Consider the following 23,877-nt stretch of genomic DNA (forward strand, 5'->3'; position numbering starts at 1 on the left):
TCTAAAATGCTCTGATCAATTCAAACCACCAACAGTGGATTATCATATCAATCCTGGTCTCTCTTTGTCAGACCTATCTCTACAGCGCTGTGGAGGAAGGTCTGGCCCCTCCACACATACACTACACATAGGAAAACACACGGTCAGGGGTTGTTTGCATTTCTTTAAACCAATCACAATCGTCTTGGGCGGCGCTAAACTCTGGAGGCAGCGAACGTGGCTCTGCAAAATCATCTCGGGAAGGAACTTGTTTTGGTGAAACATTTGCACCCAGCAAAAGAAAACACATCATACAGTATTATATTAAGGTAACTGTTGACATGAAGCAGTGGCAAATCCCCACCAATCGGTCCCAAAATGTCCAAGTTAGAAACTAAAGAGACAGTTCACACATCATTGACATAGTTCATTCTGGGCAGCGGTGGCCTAAAGGTTAAAGAAGTAAGCTTGTGACCGGGGGGCTGTTGGTTCAATCCCCAGACCGATAGGATAAATTCTGGGTGGGGAAAGTGAAAGAGCAGCGCTTACCCCTCCCTCATTACCACCACTGAGGTGCTGTTGAGCAAGCCCCTTAACCCCAAAGTGTGTCATGTCCATAGCAACCAGTGTTGAATTGTTATTTCCCAGTGAATTGTTATTTCCCAGTGTCCTTTGACTGAGGAAGCCTAGTGACGACACTAGGCTTCCTCAGTCATTGTATATTTTAGCACATAGGTAAAGCTGCCGAAGCTGAACATTATATTCCAAAACACATGTTTATTTTTAAAGCAGATTTTAAATTACATTGTAACAATTTAACAATTCGCCCTTATCAATCAATCAATCAATCAAACTTTATTTATATAGCACTTTACAGCAACCAGCAGGTATCCAAAGTGCTTAACATCGAAACCAAGAATAAAAACACATATCATACAATATAAAGAAAGAACATGTAAAATCAGAAATAGTTACAGAGAAACAGAAGAATGAAATCGTCACACCACTGCTACGTATTAAAAGCCTGACTAAACAGATGCGTTTTAAGTTTGGACCTAAAAAGAGCTACATCTGTAATAGTGCGGATATCAGGGGTTTGAAGACCGCAATGACCGGTTGTGCTCCCGCAAAATTAAAATTTCGGACAAATACTCCGGGGCCAGACCATTTAAGGCCTTGAAAGCAAACAATAAAATCTTAAAATCGATTCTAAAACGCACAGGGAGCCAATGAAGGGTGTAGAGAACAGGAGTGATATGTGCTCGTCTAGATGTGTTTGTTAAAAAGCGAGCAGCTGCATTTTGCACAAGTTGAAGACGTGCGATGGAGGTCTGATTCAGACCAACGTAAAGAGCATTACAATAATCCAACCTAGAACTAATAAAGGCATGAATTGCCTTTTCTAGATCGTGCCTGTTGAGGAAAGGCTTAACTTTAGCCAGGAGACGAAGCTGGAAAAAGCTCATTCTAACAACATCACTGATCTGCTTGTCAAATTTCATGCTGCAATCAAAACTAACCCCCAAATTTTTGACAGCTGACCTAGTGTAGGATGCTAGAGCTCCCAAACTCAAAGCTGGACCATTTTGCGTGCCTGAAGTACTGAAAATAATACACTCCGTTTTATCTTCATTCAAATTAAGAAAGTTTTCTGAAAGCCACAGCTTAATATCAGTGATGCAACTAAGCAGGGAGTTTAGTGCGACACTGTCATTTGCTTTAATAGGCAAATAGATTTGCAAATCATCTGCGTAACAATGAAATGACAGTTTATGCTTTCCTATAATAGCCCCTAAAGGCAGCATATATAAAGAGAACAGAATGGGGCCAAGAATTGAGCCCTGGGGAACCCCACAAGAGAGAGGAGCAGCTGACGAGAAGAGGTCACCAATCATGATAGAAAAGCTCCTATTAGCCAAATAGGAGCTAAACCATTCAAGTGCCGTGCCTCTGATGCCTACACAATGCTCAAGGCGAGAGAGGAGGACTGCATGGTCCACAGTGTCAAAAGCCGCTGTGAGGTCCAAGAGCACTAAAACAGTAGGATTCCCGGCATCTACAGACAAGGCAATGTCATTATGTACTCTCAACAGTGCAGACTCAGTACTGTGGCGTGATCTGAAACCAGATTGAAATTTTTCAAATACAGAGTTCTGCTGTAGAAAGGCTTCTAACTGTATGAAAACAACTTTTTCCAAAACCTTAGAAAGAAAAGGCAGATGAGAGACTGGTCTAAAATTTGACAACACTGTGGGGTCAAGATTAGGCTTCTTAAGTAGGGGCCTGACCACAGCATGTTTGAAGGCAGCTGGGACAGAACCTAAACTAAGACAAGAATTAAAAAAAGTAAGAAGACTCGACCCAATGGTGCTATTAAAAACCTCCTTCACCATTCTGGCGGGAACAATGTCTAGGGGACCATTAGTGGGTTTCATTTGTTGTACAACCTCACTAAGTAACGTCAGTGAAAGTGGTTTAAATTCCTCAAACACAGCTAAGTGTGCAGGAGAAGCAGGTACAAACACTTTAAAATTAGCACTGGCATTTTTCCTGACAGATGCTACTTTTTTGATAAAATAACAGAGAAATTTCTCACATGTACTGATTGAAACATCTGTCGGAGCAGAGGTGCATGGATTTACAACAGAGTTAATAGTATTAAATAACACTCTAGGTTCATGGCAGCTGCTAGCTATGACGGAAGAGAGATGGTGCATCTTTGCCACCTTCACAGCCTTCTGGTATGCTGCTAGACTGAGAGAAGACGGGCACTCGGACTGAGAGAAGACGGGCACTCGGAGTCCGGTACAGTCGGCCGGAGCCACCGGTAACTGTGGACCGGAGAAAGCCGCAGATTGCAACCGATGAACTCCGCGGGAAACCCGACATATGGATGGCCCAGATCGCAGGTGGAGGATGATGCCTGGTACGCTCTGAGCCTGACACGTACTCCTCCTCTCTTGCCGCGTCTCCTGCGGCGATTGTTGCGGAGCGGCAGACAGGGCTGACGCCGTAGAAAGGCAGGAATGGACGCCAGGAAGGGCGGCGGCGGCGTACCTGACTGACCGTCAGAGCCGTAGATTGGAACTTTCTCCGCAGACTTACATATAGTTAAAAGAGTCAGGCGGTCATACACCAGCAGCGGTGATACATTTCGAGTGACAAGCAATAGAAACAGGCAAATCAACAATAATCCCAGCAGAGGTAAGCGGCGAGACACACACAGCGGCGCCATCTTTAATTGTTTGTGTGATCTTATGAAATCCAATCGCGGCACAGCTGTCTTGGAACGCAATACAGACATTGGCGTAATGCCCCGACACTTAAATTCAACTAAAATGTAACAGTGAACAATCAGTGTTGGACCTCCAGTCTGTTGAGATGCCTCTCCAAACGCAGAAACCAAGCGCAGTCACACCATAAAACGTTGGTAGATAACGAACTGGCGCAGAAGAGGTGATCAACCCGGGTTTAAGTATTGCTGGATTGGATCTTGCAGATGAGCTACAGCTGTGAAGAACGCTGTGCAGTGTTGAATCGGCTACGCCCCTTGACCTACATTCCTTTGAACACACCTCCAGCACTCCAGATGGAAACAGAGAACAAAAACACCCAAAACAGGGCGGAGAGAGAGCTGCCCATAACAGCATACACAGGAGTCCAAGAATCACAGCAGCTAGCCTGTACTATGTAGAACACACACACACACACACACACACACACACACACACACACACACACACACACACACACACACACACACACACACACACACACACACACACAATCAGATCAAACTTTTTAACCTTGGTTACATTGACTTACATTCATTTTGTGGAGACATAATAGAATCTAAGCCACTTTACTAATGGACCAGTATCTCCTGCCTGACGGCAGTAGTTTGAATAGTATGTGACCGGGGTGTGATGAGTTCTGTAGGATGGTTTTGGCCTTTTTGAGGCAGCAGGAGCTGTGAAGTTCTTCCAGAGAGGGGAGAGGGCAGCCAATGATTTTCTGTGCTGCCTTTGTGACCCCCTGCAGCTTTTTCCTCCGTGCCACAGTGCAGCTTGAAAACCACACACAGAGACAGCATGACATGATGCTCTCAATTGAGCAGCGATAGAAGGACACCAGCAGTTTTTGGGGAATGTTGTTCCTCCTGAGAACTCTCAAGAAGTAGAGTCTCTGCTGGGCCTTCTTCACTAGCTCAGTGGTGTGGGCGCCCCAGGTCAGGTCCTCCATGATGTTGACTCCCAGGAAGCGGAAGTCAGAGACCCTCTCTACACAGGTCCCGCCTATGAGCAGCGGCTGGATGTCCGTTTTCTTCCTCCTGAAGTCCACGATTAGCTCCTTTGTCTTTGATCTGTTGAGGAGCAAGTTGTTAACTCTGCACCACCCCACCAATCTCTCCACCTCGTCTCTGTAGCTGGACTCATCCCCCCTCGTCATCAGCGAATTTAACGAATTTGTTGCTGTGGTGAGCAGGGGTGCAGTCGTAGGTGTAGAGAGTATAGAGCAGGGGACGCAGCCTCCCCTGCGGGGAACCTGTGCTGAGGCTGAGGACCGTGGATGTATGGGGGCCCACTGTGCGGTCTGTTGGAAAGTCCTTAATCCAGAGGCAGGTGGAGTGTGGTATTCCAATGTCGGATAGTTTGGACACCAGTCTGTGGGGGAGGATGGTGTTGAAAGCAGAGCTAAAGTATATGAAGAACAGCCGGGCATAGCTCCCCTGCTGCTCCAGGTGGGACAGTGCAGCATGAAGGGCTGTAACCACTGCATCCTCAGTAGATCTATTAGCCCTGTAGGCAAACTGGTGTGGATCAAAGGTGGGAGGATAGAATGACATGATGTGACTACGGACCAGTTTCTCAAAGCACTTCATCACCACAGGAGTGATTGCTACTGGTCGGTAGTCGTTGAGAGTGGTGATGTTTGTTTTTTGGGCAGGGGGACTATGATGGAGGACTTCAGGCAGGATGGGAAAGTGAGCTGGGAGAGTGACTGGTTGAAGTTCTTAGTATACCCCCACCAGCTGGTCCGCACAGTCCTTCAGTGCGCGTCCGCAGACACCATCAGGGCCAGCCACCTTCAGGTTGACTGCCTGCAGCGTACGCCTCACCTCGAGCTCCTCTACCATGAGGATGGTGTCGCTGTGGGCTGCTGGATGTGGTGTGGCTGCCTCTGGTGGCTTAACCTCGATTTTTTAAACAAAGATTTCACAAGAAAAGTTCAGAAGAGACTGGATTGGCCTGACTGACTCAGAGACAGAGGGGACGTGGAAATGGGTGGATGGGACTCCACTGACCAAAAGGTTCACACATTTTTTCCCATTTGGTCCATTCAAACTAAATCACTATCTTGTGCTTCTTGGGTTGTGTTCTTTGATAAAAGCTCTTTTTTCAGCTACTGGGATTCCAAGTAGCCTAATGATGATAACAGTGAAAACTCTGTGGAAATACGTTATTTTGATTCAGAAAACAGCTGGAATGATCTAATTATAATAAATGATCTAGTTGCAACAATGTGTTTGCTATAGTCCTACGACAACGTTTTAATTTGTACATATCACGGAGCCCACTTTGCAGGCGATACTTTATTGTCCCCAGAGGGATATTTGCCTTGAGCTCAAATGCTTCACACATAACACTTGACATATTGTTTTATCATACAACTGACAATACAATAAAAAACAACATAAACAAAGTGAAATGTAGCCAGACTGACACATCACAGCCACAATCTATTGCTCATCTTTCACAAACAGTGACAAGAGCAACCTACACACAACCCTATATGCATATCATGAAGCTATTGCGCAACCTCTGCAGCCTCAAGCAACATTATTTAATTTATTGCTGTGATCACGAAAGATGTTTCCCAATGAAATACATTATTTTAAAAACGTGCTGACCATCACGAAAAAAACGAGCTAAACGTGTCCGTGTACAATAATCAATAGATTAAATGATGTGAACATTTCATGAACTGCCGTGAGACTGGGTTGAAGATGCAGATATTGAAGATCATGTGGTAGATATAACATAATCTGTGTCGTATGTCAGTTTTACATGACTAAGTGGAAGATACAGATGTGGACAGGACTTTCTCCATTGGCTACGCTTAAAATTCAACCTGGTCTCACAGAATTCCATGAAATGAACACGGCCCCTTAACTCAAAATCTGTGACAGTTTCACGGAATCGCCGAAAATTCCGTGACGGGCCCACGGATCCGATGCCTATGTAAGTCAATGACAGGCATCATCCGTGGTCTACGCACAGATTCCCTGGTCACAGCACATTTCTTTCTGCCAGTTGGGCTGCAGCAGAGAAGCGGTATAGATTTGCTATTATTGGTATTTTTAGCCCAATAACCGCTGTTTTAATCAACATTTAATCACCAGATCTTATCACGGTTTATTTCTATTTCTTTTAATGTTATTATTTCGGTCTATTTCGGCCAGGGAAGCTGGATTGCTTTGTTGTTTATTGGTATTTTTAAAACTATAACGCTACCTATCTATCAACATTTATTTAGATGTTATCATAGTATACATTTCTTTATTTTAATAATATTATTTCTGTCTTATTACCGGTGAAATATTACAGTATGCTGTAATACAGAACATTACAATATGATCCGAGCTACTGACACGCATTCAAAGCCGATATCCCACAATGCAATGCGAGCATTCATTCACAGAATCGGGCAGCGATCTGCTGGTCTTTAACGACATGTAATATACATGTATACAGTCAGTGGTTTAGTCACCAGCAACAACACGTTGCTCAGCTTTGTTCTAGTAGGTTATGCACCGTAATAACGTTTTAAAAAATCCGCGGAAAACTCCGGAAGTGACGTGGTACGTGCCGCTCGGCGGATAAGAAGATAAAAAATACATAATATTCGTAATATTGATGTTTTTGTCTAACAATGTATTTGAGGATGTAAACAATGAAGATATTAATAATAATAAAATACAGTTTCATGTATTTGTCTCATGTATTGTGACAACAAATCAAATCAGCTGAAGACTCCGGAAGTGACGCAGTAATTACCGCACGGCGTCTGTGAAAGCTTGCTGCACGTTGTAGCCTACATGAGAATTTGTACAATAAATATACCAATAATGAAAAAATAGTGTTTTATGCTTATGTTTGACCTATTAGCATTTGTTTTGACTTGTTCTTAAAAATAAACTACTTACAAAGAGAAGCATTTTTTATTTTATTTTCCATGCATCGTTATTTAAAAACGCAATTTTCTAATTTTCTGGTTGATGAATATTAATAACAAAGACTAAAGGGAAAAAAAACATGAGCATATGTATGTGTGGGACTTACTTTGATTTAACATCACACTGCATTATTAGTTGTTTTAAATAAACAACTTTTTTTTAGTTAAATTTTTCATTAGCACCATTTATCATTCAGACATACAGGACAGATTCCACAATATGAACCTGGTAATACTGGATGGTGCACAGAACAGAGAAACACAAAATGAGAAAATAACTGACTTTTTGAAATATCAATTTATGGTAGGCCTAACATATAAATTATTATATTCAGAAGATGATCCTCATATCAATCACCATGGTTACAGCTTGTAGCCATATAGCCTTCAAAATTAAGAAGGGACTAGTTTTAGGAAGCATTTCAGGAAATTAAAAGGATAAGCAGATTTTTGCTGAGGTTTTTGTTTACAGAGACGTAGCTTTGTTTGTGTACATACACAACATGTGTTTTGGCATTTTTTTCACAAACTGAGGAGTTGGTTGTGACGTTGTGACATGGGTCAGAGAGTATCAGAGGTCTGCGCTGTGGCCGTGCGTATGTGTGTGTGTGTGTGTGTGTGTGTGTGTGTGTGTGTGTGTGTGTGTGTGCATGTGGAGTTTAACTCCGAAAAGGCAGTTAACCACAGGTTCCCGTTAATCTTATGATGGACATGTGTTGTGATATTTAAACAAACGATTAGTCAACGGCGAAATAAAAGCCTCTTATTTACGAGACCGGTCTAAAAGACTTCCGGCTTACAGCAGGGTCTCTGAGCGTGACTGTCTGAGCGACGAGCTAGCGGCCCCGGCAGGCGCAAGCTGGCTGCCGCGTCACTTTATGGAGCTTCTCAACTCCGAAAACTTTGGAGCAAATTGTCAATTCGGCAAAGATTTATGCAAGACTGATTTCTCGCCTAAAACGTTCTCAGAAGTGAATTTTGTTTTTGGTCTGTCTATGTACCGGAAACCAGAACCTCATTGAATGCCGAAATGAATGTTGGGATACGGGTGCTGCGAAGTTCATACAAGTAACCAACCAATGCATCCTCGGTTAAATGGGCGTGTCAAGAATATATCCGGGAATCTTAACTGTTCTTGGTGAAATGCGAACTTGTGTATTGGGACAGTACTTTGGCGACACAAGATGACGTTTCACAGGGACACAAGAACACAAGTCCATAGAAGAACACAGATTGAGAAATGCCCAGAGACTAAATACACAGGGTAATGAGGTAACAGGGAACAGGGGACACTAGGGCTGGGGAACAGGTGAAAGACATCAGACAATCAAACAGGCGGGAAAAAACAACAGACAGGAAGTAAAACTAGACAAGACAAGGGAACAACAGACTACTACAAAATAAACCAGGAAACAGAAACATACAACCCTAACAGACACAGTAACTACAACATTCCAGACCATTCAACAAAATAGACAATAAACTATAAACCAAATGAAGATGTGTTTAAATGACAACACCATAAGCCCATCATACACGTCTCTCCCCAGAACAAAGCTTCTTAGGAGCCCTCCAGAAAGTTCAGCTACTTTACCCATTTTCTAGTATAGACATCCAATCTGTCAAACCGTTTATATGACATCTTTTCAAACTCCCCCACCCTAGTCATCTCACAAGCCCACTCCTGGATAGACGACACCCCTTCATTCTTCCATCCTCTTAAAATAATCTCTCTGGCTACCATTGAACTAGTCTGGACCCAGCTTCTTATGTCCTTATCCATCCCTCTTAGAATTGATCCATTTCCCAGAACTAATACTCTTGGGCTGAATGGAACCTGGGTCCCTGCAGTCCGACATATGTTATCATGTATCCCGGTCCAAAATTCCTGGACCTCATCAGTTTCATCAGTTTATCAAAGTAAATGCATTATTTAATTTTCCATTACAGTATGTATAATTTAAGAATGCTGGTTTAATAAAGATGGTGGGTAACAAACACATTGCAGACTAAAGTGTAGAATGAATTTAGAGGTTGCTCATGGTGAGTTTACAAGTTTGTTTTCTGTGATGAAAGTAGAAAACTCATATAATCATGAAGTTTGTGTCACTAACACGCAACATGAATGATAACGCTGAGAGGACGTTTGCTCTCTTCTATGTGAGGATTTCCTGTTACCCAAAGATCAGATCTTCAGTGGTTTTAACTGGAGCATTAGTCCAAACTTCAACTTATAAGTTGAGTAAAAAAAAAAAAATTAGAAAGGAGAGAGAGAGAAAGAGAGAGAGAGAGAAAGAGAGAGAGAGAGAGAGAGAGAGAGAAAGAGAGAGAGAGAGAGACACAGAGAGAGAGAGAGAGAGAGAGAGAGAGAGAGAGAGAAAGAGAGAGAGAGAGAGAGAGAGAGAGACACAGAGAGAGAGAGAGAGAGAGAGAGAGAGAGAGAGAGAGAGAGAGAGAGAGAGAGAGAAAGTGTTGCTGTGTAAGCAGAGAGAAACATAAAAGAAGAATCTGATCAGAGATCAGCATCATTTAAAGAAAATACTTCGACCAACACCTTCATCACACTCCAGTGGCTAAAATATGGAGATGGTTTACCATGAAGAGGATAATTCATATGAAAACGTCCATTATGCCTCAGTCAGGACTGTTGAATCAAAGATCTGCTCTGATGAAGACAGGAAAGTGGCTGCTGCAGAGCTCGGTGAGACACAAATCCTACAGTTAAACAAAGACGAGGTACTGTTTTAAAAAGCGACATGGACAACAATGTTAACAGTAATCTTATCTTCTACATTCAGTTGGAAACTTTCAGGCCATACAAAGCATTATTAAAAAAATGTTTTAGAAATAAGTCCTCCAAAGAAAGCAAAGCAATCTCAGTGCTAAGTGCAGATGTGAAAATAGCTTTTGTCATTTTATTAAAAAATATTTTCATTTGATTAACCTTTTATGTTTGAAATTGGTCCCGTATTGAGCGATAACGCAGTGTTGACGTGAACCAAGCAACCAACCATTTTGGGATATTGGTGGTGCCCCTGTCTGCGGACTTTAAGAAATGTATGTTTATAGCAGGAACATTAGTAAAGTTGCTTGGATTCTATTAAGTGTGTGTGTGTGTGTGTGTGTGTGTGTGTGTGTGTGTGTGTGTGTGTGTGTGTGTTCTACATACAGGTATAAAACGGTACAGGCTGGCTGCTGTGATCCTTGGACTCCTGTGTATGCTACAAGCTGCTCTCATCATTTTCCTTCTTATTTCTCTCTGTGAGTATTCTGAATTTGTTACTAATTTAGCATCTCACTTCTGTAACAGGAAAGTTACTCATCGTATTCTTACAGTAAACCATTTAATCATTTTTAGTCCTGAACAATAATTTATTAGATTTTATTCAAGAAAGCCATCTTGGAAATTTTGTTTTACATTTCTTGATCTCTTTAATCACATAATCCAACTGAAGAGAGACTGAGAGTCCAATATTGGGCAAATGTACCTGTAAAGTTCCTAGTTAAATACCAGTGTCTTAAAGTTTCTTTCCAAATCAGCAACATTAAGTAACTAAAGATTAAAGTTGTTTGTGACGCTGTAGAAGAAGATCAGACATTATTGTTTGGAGTTCCTGTTTTGTGTTCTTGGTTGTTAAAATGAAATTAATCCCTTAAACACTAAAGTCTGTGATCCCTCATATGATAAAGACAACATCCAGATGTGTCATTGACACCACCTTGGCTCTTTGTTTCTTAGAGAATACAAGAAGTTTGTCTTCCCAAAGTTAAACTAAACAAACTACTATTAATCTGATTCTGTTGAAAATAATGATAACCTCTCCTCTCATAATGACAGTTTCAGAGAGAGACGAGTTTAAGAGAACCAACCTTGGTAAGTACGATGATGAAACTTCTCCAATAATCAGAGTTTAGATCTTAACGGGTACACAGGAAGTACAAGCAAGGTAAATAATTGTGTTACGCGTGTTAAATATAATGTGAAATATCCCAGTTAAATCCTGTCAGTGAGGACTGATGAGATGATTTCTCAGGCAGAACACTGAAGTGATAAACAGGAGCAGAAAAAAGCTAAAGAAGAGTGGATAACAGGGACTTTGATTCATCATGTGGACAGATACATTACTCTCCATCAATGTTATGCTGCTCTGTGTCTGTTGCATATCTATAAAGGAAATTGTTTGCTAACACATCAGCCAATAACAACTTCACAAAGTCATGGTTGTGTGTGTTATCATGTTCCAGAAGTCTTCCGTCCCCAAGTGGCCAGAAAATGAATAAAGGGAAATTAATGAATTAACTAGGGCTGTCAAAATAATGCGTTCATTTCGATTAATTAATCTGAGAAAAAATAACGCAGATTAATCCATTCCATATTGACGTTTGACCCCGAGCCGTTCTAGCCACCATTGGACTGTAAAATAAAGGAGGGTACAGGCAACAAAAAACACAGCTGCACGTGACGCTAGTTAACACTATACTCGACAGCAGCTAACGTTAGCCTACTGCTAGCTAGTAGCTGGATTAAACACGCTTAAAATGCTGACAGCTAACGCTAAACGGTGTAAAGTGTGACTGTGTTTTACTGTAGAGGATTTAACACCAGTATGTAACAATCTGCAGCTGCTGTTGGAAAAACAACACAGACGGTGCGTTCAATGAAACTGGTAAACTACAGCTTCGTGGTGCATTTGAAGTTATTGTAAATGTCCTTTTCCCATTTGGTGGTTGTTTTTGTTGTTTAACAGCAATTTACTAGTGAAATAAGTTATTGTTATACATTATTATTAAATCATTTAATTTTGACCATATGGCCTTAGCAATAAACAAGCCATTCTTTAATGTCACCAACTGTTGTTTAGTACCCTTTTTTTTCTTTTCTTTTTTTACTTCCTTAAAAAGTATCGGTTCAGGCACCATTAATTATGTATGCGATTAATTTCGATTAATTAATCACAGAGTATGTAATTAATTAGATTACATTTTTTAATCGATTGACAGCCCAAGAATTAAGCAGTCACATTTGTCAGCCAGTAAACTTTGAGTCCAGCACAAATTAGGTCTCAGGATGCTAGATGACATAGGGGCATATTAGAACCTGTAAAAGGTAACTGTTTACAAGTATTAAACTAACTACCTATAACTGATAGATGAATGAACTATGTAAATTATGTGTTAAAGTGAACTGTCTCTTTAGTTTCTAACTGGGACATTTTGGGACCGATTGGTGGGGATTTGCCACTGCTTCATGTCAACAGTTACCTTAATATAATACTGTATGATGTGTTTTCTTTTGCTGGGTGAAAATGTTTCACCAAAACAAGTTCCTTCCTGAGATGATTTTGCAGAGCCATGTTCGCTGCCTCCAGAGTTTAGCGCCGCCCAAGACGATTGTGATTGGTTTAAAGAAATGCAAACAACCCCTGACCACGTTTTTTCCTATGTGTAGTGTATGTGTGGAGGGGCCAGACCTTCCTCCACAGTGCTGTAGAGATAGGTCTGACAATGAGAGACCAGGATTGATATGATAATCCACTGTTGGTGGTTTGAATTGATCAGATCATTTTAGACTATGAAGTGCAACTGGCTACTACGCAGATTAAATAAGTGTATTAAGTGTAGATCACTTTATGAATGGTAACAAAGTGCCACATCATAATCCACACTTCTTTTTTACTTTGCAGTAACATTCAATGACACAACAGTTTCAGTTCTGTGTTCCTACATTATGGAGAGGATGAGATCCAAAAACAATCATCTCAGGATCACTAGTGATCACTGATATAGTTACAAGAAAGCTAATGATATGGTATTAGATGAAGAAGAGGACAGAAACACCCAGTCATCTATAGATTAATGCAACAGACAATGGGAATTCTGTTTCAGATGTTGAGGCTGGTTTAAAAAACCTGACTGATGAGAGAGATGACCTGAAGAGGAAGATGAATAACTTAGGTAAGTATGATGATGATTTCAATAATCAGAGTTTGGAACCAAAAGGGTGGTAGTCTAATAATGTGCAAATGCAAGTGATCATCTTACATGTAAAGTTCCCGGTAAAGATTGTCCTAAAGTTTCTTTCCAAGTCAGGAAATAAATGAGAGAGACAGATATAGGAGCATTAATAAAGTGTTTTGGATTGGAGTGTTATGTATAGATATGTCCTTTGTGTATTTCCTGCTATGGACCTACTTGTGAGTCTGAAATAAATATATATTATATTATAAAAATACATAGTCTGTCACAAACAATGTGCTGCATTTCAAATATGTAAACAATTTTCCTTCCTTTTTCATTCTTCCATTAGTAAGTTATAGCATAAGTCCAAAAGTAAGAAGACTACGAGCTACAGAATGAATGGTGCAATAGATTTTAAGAATTTATGTATTGGTTTTGCGAATGTAAACACTTTTGCTCACATATAATTCATAAAACTGGCCTCATGCAACATTTATAACTACTGTCACATTTACATTTATTGACTTTACAATCATTTTTATTTCCCCCCATATAATATATATTGCCCTTTTGTTGTCCCAATGAAAGTCCAATGAAAAAGATTTGTTAATTTTGTTTTTCATTTGGGTTCTTTCTGTTTTCACTAATCTCAAAAAGGATGGGAGTATTTCAACGGTAGTTTCTACTACATTTCTTCTACCAAGAAAAACTGGCAAGAGAGTAGAGATGACTGTCTTCAAAAGGGTGCAGACCTGGTGATTATCAACAGCAAAGAAGAACAGGTATGTGTATGTGTGTGTGTGTGTGTGTGTGTGTGTGTGTGTGTGTGCGTGTCAGACGTAGTTTAGAATAAAGAATACAAATGTTGAATGAATGTAAAGGTCAATGTTGTTGCTGATACATTGAAATTAGTTCAATATGTGTGAATGTTGGAATGATTCTGTTATATTGTTTAAAGTTTGTTACTCTTTTGTAAACAAGAATTTCACAACAAAATTCAAGAAGTCCATGTGGATTGGCCTGACTGACTCAGAGACAGAGGGGACGTGGAAATGGGTGGATGGGACTCCACTGACCAAAAGGTTCACACATTTTTTCCATTTGGTCCATTCAAACTAAATCACTATCTTGTGCTTCTTGGGTTGTGTTCTCTGATAAAAGCTCTTTTTTTCAGATACTGGCATTCCGAGGAGCCTAACGGTGGGGAAAGGGAGAACTGTGGTAACACATATCATTACCCTTCAGAAAACAGCTTGAATGATTCACCCTGTTACTCGTCACACTACTGGATCTGTGAAATGAAAATCAGTCCATAACTCTGCTACCAAACCAATATTATATATTGCTGATTAAATCGTCACAAAATCAACCTGAATATACTCATATGGACACATCATTTCCAAGTGAAAATCATTTCCAGCTCAGTGTGGGATAATCTGAAGCCTGGTTATTTGCGCTGCAGTAAAGTGACCTGTTAACACATAGAAACAAATGTCCAACGAGGTCCACTGCTTTGGCTGAAAAAAAAATGAAAAGAACTGCAATATGTTATACATGCTTTGATTTATTGCTTGCTGAATGAATGTATAAATGTTTATGGGTGGGAGGGGGGATGTGTGTATCTGGCCACATCACAGGGGGGTCTAGTCCTGTCTCATTGGTTTAGTTATGACCTGTTTTCTTTGTCATTATGTTGTGAAGGCAGCCTCTTTAACACATCTCAAGGTACAGTTAAAAGGATGGTTGTGGAGGAAAGAAGGGGTGTCGTTAATTCAAGAGAATGTCTATACTAGAAAATGGGTAGTTTATTTGTTTATTTTCTATTTTCACATTCCCTTATGAGCATTTTTTGTTATTATTACATGTCTGATGATTTCTTTTTATCTATCAAGATGTTATTTTAGTATCTTGTCACATTTCATTATCTTGTCAACAAGTACGTCAGCAGATACTTCCATTATATTCAAAGTGCCTTCATGTGTTTGTTAGGATGTACATTTTGGTCATTGTGAAATGAAATGTTTTTGTATGTTATGTGGAGAATACAATAAATATATTTGTCCTAGTTAACATCACACACAGACTGAATTTTAATCTTTAAATGTTTAACTTGTATATTGTCTTTTCTATCATAATGTCATGGTTTTGAGTTTGAGTTTCTGTTTGGTTTTGAGGTTCTGTTCTTGTTTCCTGTTATTGTTGTGTATTTGTTCTGTTTTCTGTTGTAGCCCATGTTTTCCTCCCTTGTCTCCTGTTTTATTTTGATAGTCTGTTTTCTGTTTTGTCTTGTCTAGTTTTGCATCCTGTGTTTTCCCGCCTTGTCTGATTGTCCTGCCCCGCCCCGCACTTTTGGACTTTTTTGTTTGATCCGAACCAAAATTAGAGGTGTGAAACCTCCCCCGGACCACGGTCCGGATCAAAAGACCAAATTTTGGTCCGATAAAAAGAGGTGGTCTTGGTCCGGACCAAACAGAACCATGGTCCGGTTCGTTTATAGTGTGAAAGCATTTTTTGGATGGTTCGGACTTTCGGACCAAACACAAGGAGCTCTGGCAGGCTCTCCTTGTGTTACAAGACCGGGGAAGCTCCTTTAAGGAATAGCTCGGTGCTTAGTGTGTAGGCTACATGAGAGAGTGAGAGTGACGGTGGATGCGCTCAGAGCAGACAGCTGTCGGCTATCAGAGCAGAGAATACATCAGCAGTTTATTTGTTAAGTGGTAGTAAATGTACAGTGTAGGTTTCCGTTTGTCTCTGAATAAATTCTCCAGAAAGAAAGTTTCCGGGTCTCGCTTCTCAACATCACAACAAAACAAAACGAGCCGCGGTAGTAGGGGAGAGCAGCAGTCAGCTGAAAAAACTCTGACACAGAGAGAGGAGACGAGAGGACGGGGAAGCCCGTCTACAAACCAATCAATTATAAGTATCTGGAGACGCAGCTCACGTATGTGATGACGGCAGGACGTAGTTTTGTCACGTTTAGATCTTTAGCGCGCTTGCATAACTGCAGTGTGAAACCAAAACTTACCGGATCAAATGTATACAATGTAACAAAAACATGAACCTTGGTCCGGACCTTGGTTCGGACTTTCATGTGTGAAAACACCCTTAGTTTGTAGTCTTCCATTTTCCAGGATAAGAAGAAACATTTACTGAAAAACGAGGAAGAAGAGGGAGAGAGAGATTCTATGAAGCTGCAAAAAAGTAGATCCTGAATACATCTCAAAGTTGGAGCCTGAACATTAAAAATAATCTTAAGAAAGGACTCTCCAGGAGAGGTAACAACATTAAAGTTCATTTGTCAGCATTTGACAGACTAGGAGGGGAGGTGCCATCTGACCACCTTCAGGAAGAGTCAGAGAGTAGTAAAGGTGTCTTTTGGTCTGAACAGGAACTTTGGATGCATGATTCAGAACGGGCCACTGCTCGGCCTGGTGTTGCTGCTCGCAGCTTTCTCCAGAACCCCTGTACCCCGAGATTACTCCCAGAAGGACCCCAGAGCAACCTACCCTACCAGAGACGGAGACTCGAGTTCCAGACTCTGACTCGAGTCACACTTACACACACACACACACACACACACACACACACACACACACACACACACACAGTGACTTCAGACTTGTGACATTGATAATCAGTGTAATGACCCCTTTACTCCTGCTAGACCCCACACTATGAAACAAATATCCAACCCATCCTCCACACAATTTTTCAGATTCCACAATCGTCATATGCGTTTCTTGGAAAAAGAAGCACATCACAAATACAAAGTGGTAATGACTAAACACAACTAAATCCCAAGTACTCATATTACCTTTATGTATTTCCTGTTTTGGACCTACTTGTGAGTCTGAAATAAATATAGTATGTATATGTATGTTTTTCCATCTAGCATAGACCTGCATGGTCTGATAATAAAGGATTATATGGAAATACTATTAAATCTTGACTTGGATCCAAAGGGATGGAAATCCAATCCTTAAAAGTGTTAGATATGGCACTCAGGGAAGACAGGATTGTATGATAACCCACTGTTGGTGGTTTGATTTGGTGGCAAAGGTGCACTGACGGGGCGACCTCTAGCTCACCCATTAAGAGCGTGCGCCCCATGTAGGCTGAGGCCTTTGCAGCGGCTCGGGTTCGAATCCAACCTGTGGCCCTTTGCTGTATGTCATCCCCCATCTCTCTCCCACCTTTCATTTCCTATCCACTGTCACTCTGAAATAAATGGAAAAAAGCCGCCAAAAAATTATTTAAAAAAAGTGCACTTACTATATTACCTAAATTAGATCAGATTGATTTAGGCAGAAAAGTAATTATGACTATGTTTGGCTCCAGCTTCAGTGACATCAGATCATTTTAAGACGACAAGTATAAGAGCAGAGTATAAGATCCAAAAACAATCATCTCAGGATCACTAGTCATCACTGATATAGTTACAAGAAAGCTAATGATACGGAATTAGATGAAGAAGAGGAAAGAAACACCCTAGTAAGAGCGTGTGCCCCATGTAGGCTGAAGCCTTTGCAGTGGCTTGGGTTCGAATCCGACCTGTGGCCCTTAGCTGCGTGTCATCCCCCATCTCTCTCCCACCTTTCCTGTCTAGTCCATTAATCATCACTGTTGCAGTTACAAGGAAGCTAATGATATGGTATTACATGAATAAGAGGAAAGAAACACCATTTTATAGATTAATGCAACAGACAATGGGAATTCTGTTTCAGATGTTGAGGCTGGTTATAACAACCTGACTGAGGAGAGAGATGACCTGAAGAGGAAACTGAATAATTTAGGTAAGTATGATGATGAATTTGTTGAGTTTGGAACCAAAAGGGTGGTAGTCTAATAATGGGCAAATAAAAGTGATCATTGTACATGAACATTTCCCGGTAAATATTATCAAGTTTCAGCAAAAGATTACAGTTCATTTGACAATGTAGAAGAAGATCAGACATTATTGTTTGGAATTCCTGCTTTGTGTTCTTGATTGTAAAATTAAACCCTTAAAACCTACTAAGCCTGTGATCCCTCATATGATACAGCCAATATACAGATTTGTCATGACACCACCTTGGCTCTTTGTTTGGTAGAGGTGGTGGCGATCCTGATGTAGCTGTGTCATGAGAAGATCTAGGCTATAACAATGTTCTGTTGTTCTGTTTCATGAGATCAGCAGCTCAACAACTCATGCAACCTTTTAACTAACCCAAACTCTTCCATCTTGTTACTGCTGCTGTTCACTGTCCACTGTCCACCAGAGGTCACTGTCTCTCCTGTTCTTCTCTCAAATAATTGTCTTTCTCACATATAATTCCTAACACTGGCCTCATAGGACATTTATAACTACTTTCACATTCAAATTTTCTGAATTTACAATTGTTTTTTTCTCCCCAAATAACAAATTGCCCTTTTGTTGTCCCATTGAAAGACAGTTTGTTAATTTTGTTGTTCATTTGGGTTACATTACATGTCATTTAGGCTACGTTCAGACTGCAGGCAAAAGTGGCACAAATCCGATTTTTTGTGTGACCAGGTCAGACTTCTTCAGAAGTAGTGTGAACACTCAAATCTTGCCCAGATCTGATTTTTTCAAATCAGATTCAGGCCACTTCCATATGTGGTCCTGAATCAGACCCAGATCTTATTTTTTTCAATGCGGCCGTAGTGTGAACAACCAAGGCGGATTTGATGCGACTTTTACCTCAATAACCCTCGCTGCGCCGTCTCTCCCCGCGGGGAGGGGCGGGGCCCCCTTCTCCCGGTGCAGCTGTCAACCTGGGCGGACTGTCCTCAGTGTGCCCCAACCGCGTCGCGTCACCAGGGCGGGGATCGGCTCACGTAAAAAGGCGATGTCGGCAACCCACCCGACCCGTTTTGAAATATGGACCAAGGAGTTTAACGTGCGCGCGAGTCAGTGGGTCGCCCCGTGGCGCAATGAAAGTGACGTCCGGCGCGCGCCAGCTGAGGTGGGATCCCGGTCCCTCGGGGTCGGGCGCACCACCGGTCCCTCTCGCCCACACCGTCGGGGAGGTGGAGCGTGAGCGCGTGCAAGGGCGAAGCCAGAGGAAACTCTGGTGGAGGCCCGTAGCGGTCTTGACGTGCAAATCGGTCGTCCGGTCACACAGACCTCTGTAATGAATTTGCAGCCATAACTCCACAAAAGGCCGAAATAGCCAATTTGGCTCTCTTTCTCTTCATTCTTCTCCTCCTCAGCACCTGCTCATTAATGTTATGGCTGCGATTACACAAACATTTTGAAATAAAAGCGAAAATGCTGACTTCCTCCATAACCTCCCTAACTTTAGTGTAACAGCGTGCTGCGTCTGATTTTATTTATTTTAAATTGTTATTGTTCTTTTGCGTATGCGGGTCATTTCAAAACTGCAAACAGTTCACACTGGAATCTGATATAGGCCACATTTTAAAAGGTCATGTGAACAGCCTAAAAAGAAAAAAAAAAAAAACGGATCTGAGCAAAAAATCTAAATTAGGCATTAAAACTTGCGGTGTGAACGTAGCCTTAGCTGATACTTTTATCCAAAGCGACTTTCAAGTAAATGCATTCAACCTTGAATGTGCAAACTCTACAAAACTTCAAAGAGCCATATGAAAGTGCAGTTTTTTATTATTATTTCTTTTATTTTTTTCATCTGAGGTACAGTCGGAAGAGATGTGCTTTTAGCCTTCGGCGGAAGATGCGTAGGCTTTTAGGTATCCTGATGTCAATGGGGAGCTCATTCCACCATTTAGGAGCCAGGACAGCAAACAGTCGGGATTTCGTTGAGTGATTAGTTGTCCCTCGTTGTGAGGGGGCAGCAAGCAGGTTGGCAGATGCAGAGCGGAGTGGTGCCCCGTCCTCGGTGCCCCGTCCTCCATTTTCCATTGCAGATTTAGTAGCACCTCATGCGTAAGGCGAGCGTGGCTGGTCGTCATAGCGATGCCGCAGGAAACTGTCGTGACCTAACGCGACACACAGAACGTGGAAGGTGTGTTGTTTTTGACTCTCGGCATGTGGCTGTTGCCACAGACAGAAGATACATTTAGTTTCAAAAGAAGCTGGAGGCAGCAAAAAAAACACAGCTGGCTAAACTATTTAAAAATGGCGGGTTTGTTCAGGACACCCCCGTCTGTTGCTAGCAATGATGTGACGATTAGTGACGATTCTCTCTGACCAATCAGTAGTCTGCAGGTTTTCCTTTTGGTATCGCCTCAGCTCGCTTGGAACCTCGACGGAGGTGATACTAAATAAAGTACCTGTTGGCAGGTACCAGGGACTTTTTTTCATAATGGAAAAACAGAAAAGACGAGTCGAGGCGAGCAGGTACCATGTAATGGAAAAAGTGTCTTAAAGCGAATTAAGACTTATCAAGTTGACACAGAGTTAAAGAAGGTAAAGTCAGCTTATGAGACTTTGGAAACATTGTGTAATTATGATAGAAAAGACAATATACAAGTTAAACATTTAAAGATTAAAATTCAGTCTGATGTTAACTAGGACGAATATGTATTTCAACTTCTTGTATTCTCTAAGAAACAAAGAGCCAAGGTGGTGTCAATGACACATCTGGATGTTTGCTCTATCATATGATTGCTCTAAAGCTTTAGGTTTTAGGGATTTAATGATGCTGACTTAAAAGAAACTTTAGGACAATCATGATATTTACCGGGAACTTTCCATGTAAAATGATCACATGCATTTGCCCATTATAAGACTACCACCCTTTTGGTTCCAAACTCTGATTATTGAATTTATCATAATACATACCTGAGTTATTCATCTTCCTCTTCAGGTCATCTCTCTCCTCAGTCAGGTTTTTGAAACCAGCCTCAACATCTGAAACAGAATTCCCATTGTCTGTTGCATTAATCTAGAGATGACAGGGTGTTTCTTTCCTCTTCTTCATCTAATACCATATCATTAGCTTTCTTGTAACTATATCAGTGATCACTAGTGATCCTGAGATGATTTGTTTTTGGATCTCATCCTCTCCATAATGTAGGAACAGAGAACTGAAACTGCTGTGTCATTGAATGTTACTGCAAAGTAAAAAAGAAGTGTGGATTATGATGTGGCACTTTGTTACCATTCATAAAGTGATCTACACTTAATACACTTATTTAATCTGCTTAGTAGCCAGTTGCACTTCATAGTCTAAAATGATCTGATCAATTCAAACCACCAACAGTGGATTATCATATCAATCCTAGTCTCTCATTGTCAGACCTATCTCTACAGCACTGTGGAGGAAGGTCTGGCCCCTCCACACATACACTACACATAGGAATAAACATGGTCAGGGGTTGTTTGCATTTCTTTAAACCAATCACAATCATCTTGGGAGGCGATAAACTCTGGAGGAACGTGGCTCTGCAAAATCATCTCAGGAAGGAACTTGTTTTGGTGAAACATTTGCACCCAGCAAAAGAAAATGCCTCATACAGTATTATATTAAGGTAACTGTTGACATGAACAACATGATGTTGACATGATGGAGCTGCTACCCCCGCGACCCGTTACCGGATAAGCGGAAGAAGATGGATGGATGTTGACATGAAGCAGTGGCAAATCCCCACCAATCGGTCCCAAAACATCCCAGTTAGAAACTAAAGAGACAGTTCACTTTAACACATCATTTACATAGTTCATTCATCTATCAATTATAGGTAGTTAGTTTAATACTTGTAAACAGTTACCTTTTACAGGTTCTAATATGCCCCTATGTCATCTAGCATCCTGAGACCTAATTTGTGCTGGACTCAAAGTTTACTGGCTGACAAATGTGACTGGTTAATTCATTAATTTCCCTTTATTCATTTTCTGGCCACTTGGGGGCGGAAGACTTCTGGAACATGATAACACACACAACCATGACTTTGTGAAGTTGCTATTGGCTGTCATACTATATGGCTATTATTCAACTTTTAAAGATATATTAATTAAAACAATTATCACTTTTCCACATTGCTTACAACTTCACCTTCTTACACATTTTAACCAGCAATCCAGTTTAGATTTAGCATTAGCTTTTCAAAAAATGTTTATTTATTCCACATTATTAGCACATTTTAACTTACACAATACAAAGAAACCATACTCACATGTCAGGCGTAGAGAAACATTGAGAATGGCTTGTATGACGCACAGCAGCCCAAAGCTGAGGAGAAGCACCTGGCAGAGTCTTCTCTCTGTAAAACCAACACAGACTCACCAACAAAAATGTATAACCACTCTGGCAGCCATGTGAAGCTGCCATGTGCTGTTGACACATTAAAATAATGATAAATTAATTCAACTTTCAGTAATATTATCACATAAATTAACCAAACTAACCAACCTACATTAGCATGCTAATGGTTGGCTGAATGGAGAGTTACATATAATTACATCTTGGCTCTTTTTTTTTTTTTCAAGCTTTGGCCATCTTCTCTGTCAGTTACTCCCAAAATAATTGTTGCCATCGCTACAATGACGTCCAATAGGGCAAGAAACAGGATTGCTGTTATGTAACAATTTATGTACATCACAGGACTTTAACACTAGAGCTCACTAGAGCTGCAATGGTGAATCATTAAGTTGTCAACTATTAAATCAATCGCCGACTATTTTGAAAATCGATTAATCAGTTTGAGTAATTTTTTTATGAAAAAATAAAACTTCTGATTCCTGCTTGTTAAATGTGAATATTTTCTAGTTTCTTCTCTCCTCTGCAACAGTAAACTGAATATCTTTGACTTTTGGATAAAACAAGACATTTGAGGACGTCATCTTGGACTTTGGGAAACACTGATCCACATTTTCACCATTTTTGGACATTGTAGAGACCAAACAAAGAATTGATTCATCGATGAAATAATCAACAGATTAATCAACAATGAAAATAATTGTAAGTTAGCCCTAGAGTTCACATCCTGAGCCTTGTGTGTGTTAATGTAAATGATGCAATGAAAACACTTTGGTTAAGACTCGGCAAAGATCGTGGTTTTGATGAAATATTTAACAGTAAAAACTTTTTCAGTATTAAAGGACAGGATTGTTGGGCCATGCTACTAGTGCAGCTTAAAACACTTGATAGAGTACAATAAGTAGAACTGTGTTGTTGAACAGTAGGCTACACATAAACCATCAACTGATAAAGTTTATTACCTGTTTGATTTGCATCCCCACTGCCTTTCTGCTTTGGTCTCGGTGACTCATTACCATAATCAGATACCTCCATTTGCTGCATCCTCTGTGTCTGCTTGATATTTGGTGAGAAGTCAGGTTCAGTGTGGTCTGTTGTGTGGAAGGACAGAACAGACCCAAGCGCAAAGTTCAACAACAAAATCAGGTTTATTTTGAACAAAGGAAGGGGGGAGGTGTGGGGAGGCGGATGCCAAAAAACAGGAGCGGAGACAAGAGGCCTGGGGAAGGATGACGAGGGCAGGAAATAGAATGATGAGGGACTCACTGGGATAGGATGGCGAGGGGGACTCGAGCAAAGCCTAGGAGGACGAGGGACTCAGGGGCAGAAGCTAGGATGGAGAGGGAAGACAGGGGATAGGATGGCGAGGGACTCACTGGGATAGGAAGGCGAGGGATCTTGGGGAGCGAGGGGAAACCGGGGCCGAGGAAACCGAGGAGGAGACACAGAAGTCTGGGGAACAGGGAGAATCCAAGGAGGGAAGGCTGGAAGCGGGAGCGTAGGATGAAGTGGAGAGCCGTGG

At 41.0% G+C, this 23,877-nt stretch overlaps 2 protein-coding genes across 3 annotated transcripts in view; one reads left to right on the forward strand and one right to left on the reverse strand.

Moving 5' to 3' along the window:
* LOC116040112 (CD209 antigen-like protein A) overlaps positions 1-23,438 on the reverse strand; it is a 41,334-nt gene extending 17,896 nt beyond the window's left edge. Inside the window, exons 1-3 of one of the 2 annotated variants that reach the window (XM_031285335.2) lie at positions 23,318-23,438; positions 22,273-22,359; positions 20,939-21,007 (exon numbers count right to left, since the gene is read on the reverse strand). In XM_031285335.2, the coding sequence (XP_031141195.1) occupies positions 20,939-21,007; positions 22,273-22,359; positions 23,318-23,399 (238 nt within the window). In that variant the 5' untranslated portion in view covers positions 23,400-23,438. Of the gene's footprint in view, positions 1-20,938; positions 21,014-22,272; positions 22,360-23,317 lie in introns of both variants that reach the window. The other variant, XM_031285334.2, reaches the window with a different exon arrangement.
* On the forward strand, positions 9,687-14,489 carry LOC116040118 (C-type lectin domain family 4 member M-like). Its single transcript, XM_036003063.1, has 7 exons — positions 9,687-9,916; positions 10,387-10,476; positions 11,054-11,089; positions 13,102-13,170; positions 13,822-13,955; positions 14,155-14,255; positions 14,348-14,489. The coding sequence occupies exons 1-7, from the start codon at positions 9,796-9,798 to the stop codon at positions 14,487-14,489; spliced, it is 693 nt and encodes a 230-aa protein (XP_035858956.1). The 5' UTR covers positions 9,687-9,795.
* Positions 23,439-23,877: the final 439 nt, after the last annotated feature.

This window comes from Sander lucioperca, chromosome 7 (assembly GCF_008315115.2).
Source record: "Sander lucioperca isolate FBNREF2018 chromosome 7, SLUC_FBN_1.2, whole genome shotgun sequence".
NCBI lineage: Eukaryota > Metazoa > Chordata > Actinopteri > Perciformes > Percidae > Sander > Sander lucioperca.

Bases quoted from the DNA above. Each gene is read 5' to 3' on its own strand.
- LOC116040118 (XM_036003063.1), top strand. From the start codon at position 9,796: ATGGAGATGGTTTACCATGAAGAGGATAATTCATATGAAAACGTCCAT. The intron at 11,090-13,101 runs GTAAGTACGATG...ATTCTGTTTCAG, and splicing joins GTTTAAGAGAACCAACCTTG to ATGTTGAGGCTGGTTTAAAA. The intron at 14,256-14,347 runs GTTCACACATTT...TCTTTTTTTCAG, and splicing joins GGGACTCCACTGACCAAAAG to ATACTGGCATTCCGAGGAGC.